The 19,101-nt window shown below is 39.7% G+C and overlaps 1 protein-coding gene across 1 annotated transcript in view; it reads right to left on the bottom strand.

Annotated features, from left to right (window-relative positions):
- AMZ2 (archaelysin family metallopeptidase 2) overlaps nucleotides 1-19,101 on the bottom strand; it is an 821,206-nt gene that overhangs the window by 265,124 nt on the left and 536,981 nt on the right. Inside the window, exon 6 of the mRNA XM_044085114.1 lies at nucleotides 83-259. Coding sequence (XP_043941049.1) covers nucleotides 83-259 — 177 coding nt within the window. The remainder of the gene's footprint in view (nucleotides 1-82; nucleotides 260-19,101) is intronic.

Here is a 19,101-nt window from a genome sequence, read left to right as displayed (position 1 = left end):
CAGAGTAACTACTACATATTTTTACTTTTTAATGTACTCAAACAAATGGAATGATGTATTGTAATCAAACTAATAAACTTACTTTATATCTCTCTGCAAGGTTAAATCCAGCAGCACATTGCAATTTCCGGAGACAAATAGGGCACAGATCAAATGGGCGTCGGTCTGATTCTTCCAGGTGATTAGATCCCTGCATCACACACTGTAGCCACTGACAATGTTGTATTCCAAAAATGTGTCCAATTTCATGAGTCAGAGTCTGCAAATGTAACACATTTCATTGCGAGTCCTTTAATTTCATTATCAACAATACATTGTTTAAACCTAAGATTAGAGAGCATGTTTAACTATGAACAGTAAAGTTGTGTTTCTAAACAAAGGATACTGTGGATTAAAATGAACAATTGCAGTGAAGGCTCTATATAAATCTAAAGCAGAACAAATTAAACAGAATACTCTTGTCTAAAAGCATAACAACAAAAGACTGTAAAAGTATGAGAGGGTCAAGACTAAAATCCACTACACTACCATTTCTTTATACAGTAAACTTCAAGGTCCAATAATTTCAAGGTTAAAATTGCTGCTCTTCAATGTTTTTACTTTTATAAAACTAAGTTTACCATCGCATTTTGTTCTGCCAAAAAAAATCTACTGAGGCCCTAAATGTTTCTCCCACCACTAGTACCTGATAAAGTACAGTAAAACAATGTATGGATAATTTTATATCACAACAAACTTGATTTATGCCTTTATTCAAAAAGGAAAATTATTCCAAAAGCAAGAAATGCAAGAAGAACAAATCTGTTGAACGCTCACCAACAGGGAGAGCATAATATCTAAGTTAAAGAGAGGAGACATTCATATTAACATGTACAAATGCAAGCATACATCAACTATAATCTGCCCTTCTGCTGCAGCCGACTCACCTTTTTCACTGTTCTTTTCCTGCACCAGTTCCAGCTCATTTTGAAGGTATAAATAACCATTCCCTGCACCACCCAATCTGGGAGTCTAGTCTAACCCTTCATCTCCATTTCTGAGAGGTACTTCCCTAAATCTAAGTTGTAACTTGTCCCCCCACTTTGAAGACTGTGACTTCAACTGCTACCTTTATCCATTCTTTTGAAGTTGCACTCCTTCACAGATTCTCCTGATTATTTTGTAGAACCAGGTACTGGTTGCCCATCTCCCTCCTGTCATCAGGAAAATAACAGACCCAGCTTTTCTAGCCTTTCGCTATAGTTCATGCTGTCCATCCTTTTCACCACCTTGGCAGCCTTTTCATTGTACTTCTATTAGTTTTAGTTCTCTCTATGAAGCCACAAGAACTGTAAACAGTATTCCAGCCAGCACTTGATCAGTGAACTGAAGAGTGGGAGAATAACCTTCTTGTCTCTGTAATGTATGCCCCTCCAGATGCAGACCAACATCCTGTTTTCCTTAGCTTTTGCCCTCTTGCTCTAGAACTGCTGGTTTGCTGTTAGTGTTACAACTACACCTAGATTATTCTTTCACTCAGCTGGCTTTAAGTGAGAAGCCTTCAATGTTCTTTACGTTATTTCCCCTACATGTGCAACACTTGCATATTTTTACACTAAAGTTTAGTAGCCATCTGTTAGTGCATTCTGATGCCTTATTCTGTTTCTTCTAGTCTTTTTAAGAATGGCTCTCACATTCCCTTAATTAATCCATCCAGCCATCCTTAATCTCTTTTCCTATTTTGCACATGGGGTCAGGGTGTCACTTCAGCAGTGACAATCATCTCGAGCCAAGGTTTACACTGCCGGGTGGCTAGCCCTGCTGCTGTAGTTCATTCCTACCACTCACTCGCACACACACTCTAACCTATGGCCAATTTAGTGTCTCCAATCCGTCTACAGCATGTCTTTGGAATGTGGAAGGAAACCCACATGACCGCAGGGAGGACATGCCGACTCCACACAGAAGGCACCCCAGCCGAGAATCGAACCAGAGAACCTCTTGCTGTGAGGTGACAACGTTAACCACAATGTTGTCCCTATATTTCTAACATCTGCAAAAGAAAGAAATATAATGCAAAGATCCTGTTTTCTATGCCTCTCACAATAATCAAGACAAACAAAGAGGACCACAGGTTACTTGACCAACCTCTGTGGAACACAACACTATTTAACTTCTCTTTCTTTGGACAGTGTCCTCCTTTGTTACCATACCTTGTTGACCTATTTGCCAGTCTCTCATTCATACACTTACAACTCCTTACTCCTACCTCTCTAGTTTACTTATAACTCTCCTAAAGTGTACACAATCAAAGACCTTGCTGAAATCTACGTAGACGACCTCTCTCAGATGCCCTTGATTCAGCTCTGCCATAGACCAAACATAGAAAAGGATAAGTTTCACCTGACATTATGGGCTCTTTCAATGGCTTAATACTTCTGCCAAGGGACCAGCCAATATTCCATCCATTTTTTAAAGTTTTGAGGTGGACCACCCAGTCATGTTACCATGTCTCCCCATTGGGGTCTGCAATTACTTTTCTACACTCTCCTGGCTGATGCTTCCTTATGTTCATTTTCACCCCTCCTTGCCTCCCATAATGAAACTCTTCTCTCTTTTTCCCTTGTAAAGCTGGAGGGGAATAAATAATTTAAGGTTTCTGTTTGTTCTTATTCCCCACTGAATTCCCTGCCTACCTTAGTTAATATACTGAAGTGCATATCTATTTTCTTTTTCTACTCTATGCATAAAAAAACTTTTCTTCCCTTGCTTTATCCATTCTGCTAGCATTCATCCCACCCTTGCTTGAACTTTTTCACCTCCTTTATACAAATCCTCTGGCTTCCTCATAGTCCTGCCTAACCGTATCCTCACAGCTTTTTCCACACTTTGTACGCCATTATTTTCTCCTTTATGTTCTCCATTACACAACATATTATCTGAAAACTCTAGGTTTAGCATCTGCTAACAAAGAATTCTGTTACATAAATCCCCCACCCTGACTCTCAGCTAAAGTTATGAGATGACAGACAAGAATATTAGGCCCCTCACCTAAGTCTATTTCCAACCCTAGTGCAAACTACACAGCTTCAGTTTAAACTGCCTTAACTGTAATATTAGGATGCCTTTACCAGTACAGCTGGTATTTTTTCTAAGCATCTATTACATCTTCTATGAAGAAATGCTTTCTCCAAACCACAAAAATGAATGAAAGGCAAACCAGTAAAAATAAACCCCAGCAGGACAGAAGATCCACAAAAGATGTTTATTGAGCGCTTTCGTTTGGTATAATACAAAACTTCATCAGAATATCTAGTAGAAAAACAGACAGACAACTGGCTCAACAAAATGTATATGTATATATATATATATATATATATATATATATATATATATATATATATCCCATCATGTACAAGTTAATCAAACAACAATTATGCCTATCCTTCCTACTTAAAGGAATATTATCAAAATTATTTATTTTTTTTATTTATTTAACATTTGTTGACCGGGAAAGTCCGACTAGGTTCCACAGAGCCTGTTTTCAGTGGAGGCCCGGGGAGAAATGCTCCAGATGCATGTCTTTGGAATGTGGGAGGAAACCGGAGTACCCAGAGGAAACCACGCGAACACAGGGAGAACATGCAAACTCCACACAGAAGGCACCCCAGCTGAGAATCGAACCGGAGAACCTCTCGCTGTGAGGTGACAAAATTAACTGCTGCACCACTGCGCTGCTTTATAATTAGTAAAAATATAAAATAATATATAAAATATATAATATAATATAATATATAAAATTAGTAAATAAATACCTATAAATATAGATAATTGTTTGTTTGTTTCTTTCGGCTTTTCCCGGTTAGGGGGTCGCCACAGCGGAACTCCGGTCCGCTAATGATTGGCAGTAGATTTTGATGGGCTGGCTTGCCGGGCCTAACCCACAACCTTCAACAAAGGAACGCCCATTCACGCATGAAGCCACACAGAAGACGCTCTAACTGAGAATCGAATGGGCAACGTCTAACTGTGAGGCGACAACGCTACCGCAGCACCACCATAGATAATACATTTGATAAAACATAAAAAGGCTTAAAACTACATAAAATCCTATCTAAACTAAAACATATGTATATGTATATGTATATATATATATATATATATATATATATATATATATATATATACACACACACACATTTCTAGCATACATTTAAATGATTAAATAAATAAACCAATAACTACATGAAGCCATCAGCTTTTAACCTAAGAAGAGAACCAATTGATACATTCTTATTTAGCCCTGGTTGTTGGGTGGCATTAGTTCTCAATTGCCACCTCAACTCTAATAATTCTAAAAAATCATTTTTAGGACCCCCTCTGTCATTCAAAAACACCTGTTCCAAAATGGTAAAACTAAAATAATGCCCTTCATTTTCCATGATATGTGAGGCAAGGGCGTTTTTTGCATCCTTCTTTTTAATGTCATGGTAATGCTGATATATTCTCATTCTTAGTGCATTAATAGTTTTACCTATATAAAAACTTTTACAAAAGTTACACAGGGCAAGATACACCACACCTTTTGTACTACAGGAAAACTTCTGTTTATAGAAAAAATTTCCATAATTAGGTATTGAGACACTAGTCCCTTCTAAAATGTATTTACATTGCAAACAAAAACCAAATTTCGACATTCTCCTATCTCCAAACACGCTCTAGTATTCTTCTCCAACATGTTTTTGAAACACAAATCCTTAGGATTAAAACCCATCAGCTCATTAAATTCAGGATTAATATTAAATATATTCCAATTTTGTTGCAAGATTTCACAAATATTATAAATTTTTTTATTATAACTAAAGACACCTGTAACAGAAAAACTAGTGTTACGTTCTTTATCATTCTCTTTGTTAGCCATATCGAATGAAGTACCTTTCCCCAGTAGAGGTGATAAAATACCTCTCTGTCTCTTTTTAACCACTTCTTGTAGCAAAGGATGTAAAAAATCATAGGGATAGTTCCTATGTAAAAGCATATCTTCTAATATCTGAATTTCATGAAGAAAATCATCCCAGTCTGACACCATTCTTGCAAGACGTACCACTTGCACTTTTACTAAGGCCCTTTTTTGATGTATTGGATGAAAGCAGTTGTAATGAAGTAAAGTATTAGAATAGGTCGGCTTTCTATATAATGTTGTCTTGAAGGCCTGATCTTCTCTCACCTTTGAAATAGTGATATCTAAATAATTAATAGTCTCTTTATTAAGACTGTGTGTAAAATCAAGGAAGTCTGCACTTTCTTTCAAAAAGGACAAAAAGTGCTGTAATTCTTCCTCACTATTGTCCCAGAATATAAGAACATCATCAAGGTACCTGCAATAATACTTCCAGTACCCCGAAAAAGTACTAGTAAACACAAACTCCCTTTCCCAGAAAGCCAAGACAATATTTGCAAAAATGGGAGCACAAATGGCTTCCATTGCTACTCCCTTTACTTGTTTAAATAATTGTCCCTCAAAAACAATGACATTTGTATCAAGTATTAGTTCCATCAAAGTTCTAAGTGTTAAGATCCGGTCATGTCTAATAGTGGTATATCTACATAAATATAGATAAAACCACTCAATCCCTGTATCATGCGGGATCACTGAGAAAAGGTCCCTAACGTCCATGGTAATAAATGACAGGTCATCTGTATACATATATTTGTCAAGTTTTTTAAGGAGATCCCAAGAGTCCTTTACTATCCATGTACAGTTTAACAAAATGTCTTTTAACTATACATCAATTAATTTAGCTATAAAATAAGTCTTTGAAGCTTTTGCATCCACAATAGGACGAAGAGGGGGGGGTCAACAAGGCCTTTATGTAGCTTGGGTATACCGAATATGGTTGGGATTTTTAACTGACATGAAATTATGTTCCTCCAAACTAATTTCCCTATTAAATAAAAGCTCATCCAAGACCATATCAACTTTTCTATAAAGAAGGTTCTTCTCATTTAAACTAATTTCTGTATATGTGTCATTATATAGTAACCCAAGCATTTTTTCTACATGTGTATTAACATTCATAATAGCTAAACCACCCCCTTTGTCTGGTTTCATAACACGTATATTTCTATTATTGCAGACTGCATTTAATAATTGTGATTCTTGTAAATTTAGGTTGCCTTGCGTTTCACTGTGTGTTTCCATTTTAAACACTTGTCGTATATCATGTTCACACATTCTTTCAAAAGTCTGTATGACAGGATGTAATGGAGGATTAAAGAGACTAGGTTTCTTACATATTTTCCTTCCTATATGTAATTCAGAATTATCTTTGAAAAATATTTTTAAATTTAATTTACGTGTAAATAACTTTAAATTAATAAGAATTTCGTCTAGTGTGCCCTTCCTACTAGGGACCTAGGACAAACCTTTTTCAAAAATGTTCGCAAGGCTGTTCTGAAAAACTATGTTACTGTAATTATATATTTTAAAATCACCACAATCATTAATCGGTATATTGCATGATACAACATGTTGTTCATTAAAATCCGTAAGGAAAAAAACATCAACATTACAGTTGCCATTCGACAGCACATTGGAATTAAATTGTACTTCATTTGTCTCAGAGGATATATTTAGTAATTGTTCCCCCTCCCCCTGCCCCTGTGATTCCAGTTTTTATAACCTGGTCCTCCCCTCTGGTTCCTCATTCACTCGGACTTCCTCAGAGGGGGGTATTCTAAGGGCTCTAAGTAGTTATCATAATTGCTATGTTGACCTGAATGAATCTCTTCGTTTTGACCATTTATGTCAATCTGATTGTTTATATTATGGTTAAAAACAGTTTTTTTTATTGTCCAGGTGGGGGTGGGGGGTATACTCTTCTCTGTACATAGTCGCACTCATCGCGTTTCAATTTCTCTTCTTTTTTATTTTTTAAGTACAGAAATAGATCTGTCAACTCTGTTAAAAATAGAAGAAAAATCATTCTGTTTACTTTCAAACAAAAGATCAGTCAGTATCATTGTCTAACTTTTTAACCTTACCAAAAAGGTCAGAAATCTTCCTATCATTGTCCTTAATGAGACAGTCCAAGAGCTCGCAACCATGTCTGTCGAATAACTGCAACAATTCTACATGTAGTAAAGAGTCCTTGACTAAACCGGATGGATACTTCCAATACCGAAGCCCTTTTGGAATTTCCTCACGGCATTTACATTCTTTTAAATAATTGATGTTCTTCATTCCACATCGCTGCAGTCCTAACCATTGGGTGTAGTCCGCTGTCCAGTCGGCCCGAATACCAAAGTATATGGCTGACGTCGGTCAAGGCGCATTAGACTGATGTCAGGACGTCAGGGTACTAATGCGCATGACCGACGTCATATCCTCAGTCTTTTTTGCCGCATGGTCCGATGCAGAAGCAGTTTTGCGAGTGCAGGTTGGCGTTCTGAAATTTTCTGAAGTCGGAGTTTCAGACCGAATCAAAGTTGGCTAAGTACCCGTTGGAACATTTTGTTTTTTTCTTGCCTCAGTATTTAAACGGATGTCAGAAAAAGTGAATAACTGTATTTCTTGTGGGAAACAGATACCTCATAGGGATTATCATACTTTGTGTATACCTTGCTTAGGGCCTGAGCACGACGTTGTTGGATGCCGCTCTTGTGCTAGATTTAACAAACGCACTATTAAGAGAAGGTTAGACTGTGCCAGGTTAGTGTTTGGGAAGCGTTGTAACTATAAAATGCCGTCGGATGCTCCGACGCCCGCTTCGTCCAAAAAGCGCAAGGACAAAGCAGCTAAGCCTAGAGTTGAAGAACCGGCAGTCCCGGACGTCGGTTCTTTAGAAGGCTCAGTGGAGCCAGAGGTTTTGCCAGGAGTTTCTTTGGAATCTCAGACAGAGACTTTACTGTTACAGGATGTGCCCTCTCAGGAGGTAGGCCAGGCTGAGGGGGCTTCTCAGGTAGCTGTTCTTCCCTCTATTCCTAAGGTGGTTAGAGCCTCTCCTTCTGTTTCCAAGACTTCTTTGAGGGTAGGCCAAGTTTAGCTTCAGTGGGGGCTTCTCCTAGCACTTCAGGTTCTGTGCCTAAGAAACATATGCTTAAAATGGCAGAGGATTTGATTACTATGATTAGAGGTTCTATGCCCCCTCCTGATAAGAGGCCTAGGGTGGAGCCTGAGTTTGAGAGTTTTGAACAGTGTTCTGAGGCTTCTGAGTCTTCGGTTGAAGACGTGCAGGAGTATCCTCCTTATTCTGATTCTGATGTGGATGATTCCACTCCTTCAGCTTCTCCTCCTGAGGATTTCTCATTTTCAGAGACTCTGCATTCCATGAGGGAGCATTTTAAATGGGAAGGCCAAGATTTTTCTGATTCCAGGAAGAGGCTTAGGGAATTCTTGTTTTTACCCCAGCATAGGCCCTTAGCTATACCTCCTGTGTTGAATGTAGTGGAAGATGTTTTTGCAGAGGCTTCCCTGAACCCTGATTCTTTGCCTCCTGCCCCTGTTAAACCTGATAGGTACTATAGGGTGCCTGAAGCTCAAAAGTATCTTTTTAAGAGTCCTAGGGCAGACCCGGAAACTGTTTCTCAGGGGCCTAAAGGTGTTAAGGCCTCTGTTGTTAAAAATCCTGTTCCCACTGATAAAGAGGCAAGGGCTTTGGATAGATGGGGAAAGAAAGTGTATACTTCTTCCACTTTAGCCATGAGGGCGTTGAATTGTCAGTTTCACATGCTAAAATATCAAAATTATCTCCTTACGCAATTGAAATCTAAGGTGGATGCTCTGGCGGAAGGTATTGAATGTAAAGAGTTGCATGATTTAGTTCATGTGTCTGAACAAGTGGGTAAGCATTCTTTGCAATGTGGTTTTGATGCTGTGCAGGCCTCCTCGAGGGTGGCTGCCACTGGTTCTGTTCTTCGCAGGCACGCCTGGTTGAGGGATCAGAATTTAGCTGAGCATGTTAAGACAAGGATTTTAGATGCTCCTTTGCAGTCTGATGTGTTGTTTGGTTCGCCTGTGGAAGCAGTTTTAAAGAAAATGGAGGACAAGGCTAAGTCTATGCAGACTGTTAAAGATTTTTTGCAGGTGCAACCTCCAAAGTTTAGCAGAAATTGGCCTACTAAGGGATGGACATATCCTGCTTATGATTCCCAGTCTAGGGGTAGGTCTAGACGGGTAGGGGCAGAGCTCAAGGTTCTTTTAGGCCTAGAACAGGGAGTTCTCCTGCTCAGACTTCTGGTGAGGGCAGGGGTCAGTCCTTTCGTAAACAGACCCAATGACCTGCCTTTTCAGCTGCCAGTTCATTCTCGCCTGGCAGCTCCTTTGGGAGGAAGGCTGTCTCTTTTCAAAGAAAATTGGGATTTAATTACTCAAGACAGATGGGTTTTGGATATCATTCACCACGGTTACAGGTTTTATTTCCATACCTTGCCCCTTTCAAAGGCATGCCAGACGTTCCTCCTCCACAAAGAAAAGAGGCTCACAAGCAAATTTCTCTGTTACTCCAGATAGGGGCCATTCAGCCAGTACCTGTACCAGAAAGAGGCCTAGGATTTTATTCTCGCCTGTTCCTAGTACCAAAGAAGGGGAACACGTGGAGACCAATTTTGGATTTATCTATCCTCAACACTTATCTGGACATTCCCAAGTTCAAAATGTTGACGTTACAACAGCTTTTACCTCTGTTGGGCAAAGATCACTGGATGGTAACTTTAGATCTCAAGGAAGCTTACCTTCATGTGCCTATCAGACTATGTTGCAGAAAGTATCTGCGTTTTCGAGCTGGAAATTCTCATTATCAGTTCTCTGCATTGCCCTTTGGCTTATCTACTGCCCAGAGTATTCACAAAGGTTCTGGCTCCAGTGATAGCTTACTTCAGGCTAAAAGGAATTCAAATCTATCCTTACTTGGACGACTGCCTGATTCTGGCTCAAGAAAAGGAAGACCTTCTACAGCATCTGGAATATGTCATAGCAGTGCTAAGATGCCTGGGGTATTCTGTGAACGAAATAAAGTCCAGTCTAGTACCCTCTCAAGACATGTGCTTTCTGGGTGTGAGACTGAATACAGCAGCCCAGATGGCCTTTTTAACCCCGGACAAACAAAAGAATCTTTCCAGTTATTTCCACCAACTATCTCTTCAGTCCGGGCTGACTGCAAGGACAGTCCTTCAAGCCTTAGGGTTCATGGCATCTTGTATTCTGGTGCTTCCCAATGCCAAACTGCATATGAGGAAGCTGCAATGGTATCTCAAAAATGTATGGACACAGCACTGCCAGGATTTGGACACTCATTCAAATAATACCTTGCATCCAAAAAGAATTTTTGTGGTGGGCTCAGGAATGTCACCTAAACAAGGGACTCTCTGTGACCCGGCCAGAGGCGAGTCAGATTTTAACGACAGATGCCTCGGACATTGCTTGGGGAGCTCATCTAAATGGAAAGTGGATACAAGACAAGTGGCCTGCCAGACTACTGCATCTACATATCAACATGAAGGAGATGTTAGCAGTCCAGTTTGCATTAATGGCTTTCAAGGAATTGCTGCTTCCGGGGCAGGTGTTGATTCTAACAGACAACACAACTGTCATGTGGTACATCAACAAACAATGGGGAACACATTCTTATCCTCTATGCAGGCAAGCAATGATTTTATGGGAGACGGCGCTCAGCTTGCAACTAACTCTTCAGGCAAGGTTTCTGCCGGGAGCACAGAACTCCTTAGCAGATGTGTTAAGCAGACAAATCATGGATCCCCACGAGTGGAAACTGGATCTTCATGTATTTCAGAAATTGACAGTGTCATGGGGAACTCCAGACATAGATCTGTTCGCTTCTCCACTAAACCACCAGCTGCCAAAGTTTTGCACAAAGGGGTTTCATCACACAGCTTGGAAAGTGGATGCTCTTTCTTTCAGTTGGAAAAATCTTCATGTGTATGCCTTTCCTCCTCTGCCTCTTCTCCCAAAGGTGCTCCTAAAGGTCAGACAAGACAAGCCAAGGATGATTTTAATAGCTCCAGATTGGCCTCGGCAACACTGGTACCCACTACTAAGGAGTCTGGTAAGGAAGCCTCCATGGCCTTTACCTTTGATTCCACACCTGTTATCTCAGAAGGACGGTCACCTGCTCAATGTCAAACTTCACTCTCTCCATCTAACAGCCTGGCATATTCTGTTTTGAAACACAGCAGGTCTCAACTTCCTCAACAAGTTTTAAATGTGATTATGGAAGCCAGAAGACCTAGTACAAGGAAAGTGTACGCAGAAAAATGGAAGAGATTTTTATTTTGGAGTGCAGCAAAGAATTTGGAGATTTCTGAGCCTAATTTGAGTGTGGCTCTTCAATATCTTACTGAGTTATTGGACAAAGGTTTGTCCTTCTCTTCCATTAAGATTCATGCTGCAGCAATTTCAGCTCACTATGATTGTGACCCACCATTGTTTTCGTGATCCTTTGTTCAAGCAGTTTCTTAGAGGGGCAAAGAATATAAGACCCCACGTAGAGCTCCTACTCCTGCTTGGGATCTCAATTTTGTGTTGGAAAAACTTACTCTACAACCTTTTGAGCCTGCGGCTACTGCTGAATTGAAATACTTGTCATGGAAGACTGCTTTTTTGTTGGCTATTACTTCTGCAAGAAGGGTTTCTGAGTTGCAGGCCCTTATGGCAGTAGAGCCCTTTTTGATTTTCCATAAGGATAGGGTATCATTACGTACTAATCCTTCCTTTATGCCTAAGGTGGTTTCTAGTGTGGCTTTAAACCAAACTATTCATTTGCCTACTTTCTATGCAGATCCCCAAAATAAGGGAGAAAAGATTTTGCACACTTTGGATGTACATAGGCAGTTACGTTATTATTTAAGCAGGACTAAGGATTTCAGGCAGTCTCAGCAGTTGTTTGTTTCTTTTGCTTTGAGTTCTCAGGGCAAGCCTGTGTCTAAGCAAACTATTTCTAAGTGGATTGGGTTTTGCATTTCATTTTGTTATTCCCATCATGGCAAGGAGATTCCAGCTGGGATTAGGCCTCATTCCACTAGGGCTACTGCCACTTCTACAGCATTTCTAAGGGGTGGCAACTAAGGATATTTTGGAGGCAGCTACTTGGAGTTCAGTGCATACTTTCTCTAAGCATTACCACCTTCCTCTCTACTCTAAATCTAGGGCTGGTTTTGCCACAGCTATTTTGCAAGGCATGTTGACAGCTCCTGCTTCCTTATGATTTGCCAGCCTCCCTTACCTCTGCTTTGGGATTCTACCCAATGGTTAGGACTGCAGCAATGTGGAATGAAGAACATAGTACAGTTTTGTACCTACCATAAATGTAGATGTTCGAGGATCCACATTGCTGCAGTCCAGTTTACCCTCCCTCCTTCCCCTCTGTGTTTAGAGGTGGTGGTGTGGGTTAGGATATATTCTTGTAACATTGTATATATTGTATATATGTTTGGTGCAGGGTTTTTTGGTGTTTTTGGTTTAGGCCTTGTCTTTTTAGGGTCTTCTGACATCTGGGGCAAGAAAAGACTGAGGATATGACGTCGGTCATGCGCATTAGTACCCTGACGTCCTGACATCAGTCTAATGCGCCTTGACCGACGTCAGCCATATACTTTGGTATTCGGGCCGACTGGACAGCGGACTACACCCAATGGTTAGGACTGCAGCAATGTGGATCCTCGAACATCTACATTTATGGTAGGTACCAAACTGTACTTTCTTAAGTTGTAATTTGCGATATTCTAGTATACAGGACTCAAACAGTTTAAGTTGTTCATCCAATGTCCCATTATACTCTTTTGAATAATTCTGATTACCGGAACGCCATTCACTGCTAGTTTCAAGCCAATGAGATAAGAGATTTTCTTCCATTATAGAAGGAACCGCCCCTTCTATGTTCATCATTTGAAACCATATGCAAATTCGAGCCGCCCGATTGGCTAACACCAATCTGTTGGCGTTGGGAAGGAGTAATCCCTTTGTCGAAGCTCCCATCATCTACACCTTGGTTAATAAACCCACCAGATCGTGTCGATGTGGATGGACGATGCTGTTGAGTCAGTCTCTCTCCATTAAAATCACCAAGCTACCCACTGTGTTGTTTGAGGTTTGTAGCGAGGATGCCAATGTTCAAAGTAGGTGGATCCACTGTACCTGCTTCCTCCATCTACAAACCACAAAAACGAATGAAAGGCAAACCAGTAAAACCCCAGCAGGACAGAAGATCCACAAAAGATGTTTATTGAGCGCTTTCGTTTGGTATAATACAAAACTTCATCAGAATATCTAGTAGAAAAACAGACAGACAACTGACTCAACAAAATTTATATGTGTGTATATATATATATATATATATATATATATATATATATATATATATATATATATATATATTCCATCATGCACAAGTTAATCAAACAACAATTATGCCTATCCTTCCTACTTAAAGGAATATTATCAAAATTAGTAAATAAATACCTATAAATATAGATAATACACTTGATAAACATAAAAAGGCAAAAAAAATCATAAAATCCTATCTAAACTAAAACATATGTGTGTGTGTGTGTGTATATATATATATATATATATATATATATATATATACATATATATATATATATATATATATATACACACACACATATACACACATTTCTAGCATACATTTAAATGATTAAATAAATAAATAAATAACTACATGAAGCCATCAGCTTTTAACCCAAGAATAGAACCAATTGATACATTCTTATGAGAAATGCTTTCTCATATTCTTTCATACCTGGTTCTCCAACAGTACAATCATTGTTCGCACCTTAAAACATTCTTCTCACAAGATGCCAGTCACCACGCACTATTGAGACAATCAGATGTGGCGATCACTCTGACCTCCCTCCATCTGTAACCTCCCCAATGTATGGACATCCACACATATAAACATGCATGTAAATATATGAGTACTATACACTGAATGGATGAAATATCTATGTCCATGACATCAATGAAAAAAACATTGAAAAATGTAACATCTACAGCTACTGTGCATGCTCCAAGGATTAACCTCAAAGGAGGCAAATCCAAGCACAACTGATTTTGGAGGAGGGGGCAAACCCCCCTGCACCCCCTGCTAATTATATATACTAAATATAAGAATGCACAATCCATAGGGAAAGGGCATATTCCCCAAACTGGGGATTGTCGATCTTGCACACATTGGTCATCTGTTTCAGTCACCCCAGCAGATGGTGACATTTGACTATTTTGATGAAAAGGATGTAACTATGCATAAATATATATATATATATATATATATATATATATATATATATATATATTCATTACAGTACAGTATAGTCATTTAAAATGTATTCCCTTCTTATACAGTCTCATATAAGTACTGAAGATTAGTAGTGATCTACAGTTCCTGTTACACTGGGTATATAACTTTAAAGTCTCGTGCACTAGCTAGAGAAAGTGGCATATGATATGGTACACTTTCTTCACATCCACCGTTTCTCTGTTTGGTTATTCACCATCCAGACATAACCTGATGCCGGAAGTATAAAAATATCTGCACAAATGAAGAAATGCATTTGTATTCAATAGTATATATGCTTGGAAGTACAGAAATGTAATTTACACAGGAGAATGTTCCAAATGCAACTACTAGGAATTCTCATTCTTTATGAAAATATAGCGGAACATTGGGAGTTCTGCATCCCGCAACTCAATATATTCATCATTATGAAACGATTAGAAGAGAAACATTCGGAGTTACAATGTATGCCACATTTCTGCACATCGCTACTAAAGAAGCCTTAACGGATTTAACTCTTTTATTGAAGAGGAGAAATCAGAAGCAATTAACATGGAAGTTAAAAAATTGTTGTGCACTCAGAAATATCTTCAACTACTTAGCTGTCTGGAACTACCAAATCTGTTAAAACTAAACCAGCTAACTTTTGCCCACAAAGTAATACATAACCCCAACTATTGCCCTGCACTCTCAAGTCTGGTTAAACTAAACTCTAACTGCACATCTCTTAGATCTTCTGACAGACAAATGCTAAAAGTTACCCAGTCTCACAAATATCATGGTGACTTCCTTTATTCATATAAAATAGCTAAAGACGGGAATGCTCTTCCTCCGCACATCCAAAACAACCTCAACATATCCTCGTTTAAAAAAAGCCTAAGAGTTTATCACAATAGCAAATGGCTCTCCCCCTGTAATGCTCTTGACTAATTTGTCTCTCTCCTATTATTTCCCATCCCTCCTTCTCACACCACTTTTCTGCACACTAATGCCCTGCGACCCTTACAAGCCTAGCCAAGGGTTTATACCCAAAAAGAAACTTCAGTCAACAACTGTGGCCCCTGCCAATGAGGGACACAGGTGGAACCCCTGGGACAAATTTGTGGTTTCTCATCCACTCGGTTACGCTTGATGAGGGTCAGCGAGGTGCTCTGTTTGACGTGTATTATTAATATGTGTCTTAATGACTGTTGTTCCCAACTAAATCCTGCATCTTTTTATTACTGCCAGTATTTGTGTTTTAGTCTTTACTTGTTCTATCTTATGTACTTGTTAAACTTGCTGTAAATATTAACTAATTTTACTGTTCTGGAGAGTTTCTCCACGGATCTCCACTGAAAACACTTGCCCAGTCGGACATTACCTGGTTAACAAATGTAAATAAATAAATAAATTTATGTTTTTTATAAGAGCACAAGGTTCTACAGATTTTATAAATGCTCGTATTAATGAGCTAAAGAATAGAAGCAAAGACTGTGAATCTGGTAAGGTGCATCCTTCTTTATTAAGGAATAAAATTGTTTGTGATAAAATAAATTAAATAGGTGGCAGGCTTTTAAGAAAAGTAGAGCTGACATGAAAAACTGTGGATGTGTGCAGAGCAAGTGAGAAGAAGGATGTGTTTTAGATAAAATGTGAATCAACTAACAAGGTAAAGATAAGAAATAAAGTGGAACTATGTTGCAGAAGTAATGGATATGAAAAAGAACAGACGCATGGTAAAGTACTTTAGCAGTAAGGCAGTCAAGAGAAAAGCTCTCACAACTGAATCTCAAGCCATCACTTAACAGATGTCGCTATAAGCATGGCAGGAAACTATGTCCTCTGTTTAACAGATTTTGAAGAATTGGTGCTAGAAAATAATAATTTTCTGAAATGTCCAAAAGAAAAGAACAAGGATGCTCTAAACAATTTACATGGCGCTGAAAAAAAAAACATGAAAAGAAACTTGTACTATTAAAATCAGGAGATGATCGAGTGAAGTCTGAAAATGCTTCAGAGACAGGAGAGCAAATTAGTCAAACTACTGCATGATGTGCTAAGAAATGTAAAATGAAGTATAAAAAGAAGTGCACATGCTTTATTTAAACAAGATAGTGATTCAGAGTGTAATATTTTGTTGGGAGATATTTGTAAAGCAATAGGGTTCAACTGATGACATAAATGTAAAAAAGTCATTAAGATATATTTTTTTCAAACTACAGTACATAAAGAAGTTAGTTAGCCTAATACTCTAAAGTTACTTGGTTTGTAAAAAGCTGTGGATGGTAAAAATAAAATCAAATTTTGAAGAGAGAAGGTGTTTGAGTAAGGCAATAGTCATACAGTCACACAGATGTCCAGAGTACCATGCAAATCCATAGCAATTATATCCCGCATGGCTATGCTGACCTATTTACAAGCTTAAGAAGTCTGCCAGGAAATTAGCATTTGCCAATGAAATCAGATGCTTTACCAGTAATGCATGTTCATACTAAAGCACCAGTAGCTCTCAGGACAGAATCCTCTTGTGTATGATCTTCAAGATGCTAGTGATCAAAAAGATTAAAGATGAAATTATGGGAAAGAGTAGTACAAGCTAAGTTAAGAAGGGAGGTGATGATTAGTGATCAGCAGTATGGCTTCCTGCCAGGAAAGAGCACTACAGATGTGATGTTTGCTCTGAGAGTGTTGATGGAGAAGTACAGAGAAGGTCAGAAGGAGTTGCATTGTGTCTTTGTGGACTTAGAGAAAGCATATGACAGGGTGCCTAGTGAGGAGTTGTGGTACTGTATGAGGAAGTCGGGAGTGGCGGATAAGTAGGTAAGAGTGGTACAGGATATGTACAAGGGTAGTGTAACAATGGTGAGATCTGCAGTGGGAGTGACAGATGTGTTTAAGGTGGAGGTGGGATTACATCAAGGATCAATTCTGAGCCCTTTCTTATTTGCAGTGGTGATGGACAGGTTGACAGATGAGATCAGACTGGAGTCGCCGTGGACTATGATGTTTGCAGATGACATTGTGATATGTAGTGAGAGTGGGGAACAGGTTGAGGAGACCCTGGAGAGGTGGAGATATGCTCTAGAGAGGAGAGGAATGAAGGTCAGCAGGAGTAAGACAGGATATGTGTGTGTGAATGAGAGGGAGGATAGAGGAATGGTGAGGATGCAGGGAGTAGAGCTGGCGAAAATGGAGGAGTTTAAATACTTGGGAACAAGTCTAGCCCAAAGGTTCCTAGAATTTATAAGCTCAGATGCTATGGAACAACTTGTTACCACTCCCACAAGAGGGGAAAACATACTGGACCTGATCATCACCAACATGGGGGCTCTATGCTCCAGACCAGAAGTGTATCCCTCACTGGTAAGATCAGACCATAAACTAATCTCACTGGATATTCACATCCCGACCCCAACCTCTGCCCAGAAAACCACAGTGAAAAACTTCTCTAAAGCAAATTTCACACTCCTCAAAACTGAGGTGGAATCCTTCAAAGCCCCCGAGCCTGTGGAAAATACGGCCCAGACCGCAGAATCCTTTATAAACGCATTCTATGAACACCTTCAGGAATGCATGGGTCATGCAATCCCAAATAAAACCAAGACCCAATCCTCCAAAGGCAGGCGTCCTGTCTGGTGGACCCCAGCCATAAACAAACTATACAACAGAAGGAGGAAGCTACTACATGATAGAGCAAAATCCCAAAAAGGGAAGGCATCTCTGATCAGTATTAGCAAAAAACTACGGGCACTCATAAAATCGTCTAAGGCCATCTTCGAGAGAAAAATTGCACAGGACACTAAGGATAATCACAAGGCTTTCTTTAGTTATGTTAGGAACCTGGGTGGGAATTCCCAGATATGCTCAGAAGTAGTCCAAAATGACAAAAAATACACCGAACCCACAGACATTGTCAACATCCTAGCTGACAGGTTCAGCGCAAACTTCTCCCCACCAAAAGGGCAAATATCTATCCCAGCAGAGTGCTGCCCCCCTGACATCTCAGATGCTCAGGTAAGAGCCGCCCTCTCCAAAGCAAAAACACAGCATCAATGGGACCAGACGGTGTCCCGGGCTGCATCCTACATGAATTCCAAGAAGAGCTAAACCCAAACATAAAACTACTGTTAAATCTCAGCCTTACTACAGGATATCTACCCAAAGAGTGGCATACAGCAACAGTGGTTCCTCTCCACAAAGATGGTGCCTCAAAGGATCCTGGAAACTATCACCCCATAAGCCTGACTAGCTTGGTCTGCAAAGCTATGGAAAGGATCATCATGGACCTCATAAATAAAGATATTGGGGACCTACAGACACTGGATCCTACCCAGTTCGGCTTTGTTAAGGGCAGATCCTGCCTCTTAAACCTGGTCGATTTCTTTGAAACAGTCACTAAGGCCATTGACGAGGGGAAGGTGGTCCACACAGCCTACCTGGACCTCGCAAAAGCCTTTGATACAATACCCCACTCGGGCACTATAGATAAGCTCACCAGCTTAAATATAAACCCCCATGTCACTAGATGGGTTGCAAACTGGCTCAAGGACAGAACCCACATGGTTAGAATTGCTGGAGCCATGTCAGACTCCAAACCAGTTACAAGTGGCATTCCACAAGGCTCAGTCCTGGGACCTCTCTTGTTCGGTACATATTTCTCGAAGGTACAGGCCAACACGGAAGGACTGTGGCTGACCAAGTTCGCAGATGACTGCAAACTAGGCGCCATAATCGACTCTCCAGCCGACACATGCATCCTACAAAAGGGCCTCATAGAAACAGACAACTGGTGCCAGAGCCATGGCCTCAAGCTAAACGCCAAAAAGTG

The sequence above is a fragment of the Protopterus annectens genome, chromosome 10.part0 (genome assembly GCF_019279795.1).
Source record: "Protopterus annectens isolate FY-2018-M chromosome 10.part0, PAN1.0, whole genome shotgun sequence".
In the NCBI taxonomy this organism is placed as follows: Eukaryota; Metazoa; Chordata; order Ceratodontiformes; family Protopteridae; genus Protopterus; species Protopterus annectens.
The sequence above is the reverse complement of the archived record's forward strand: the minus strand, read 5'-3'. Positions and strand labels throughout refer to the sequence as shown.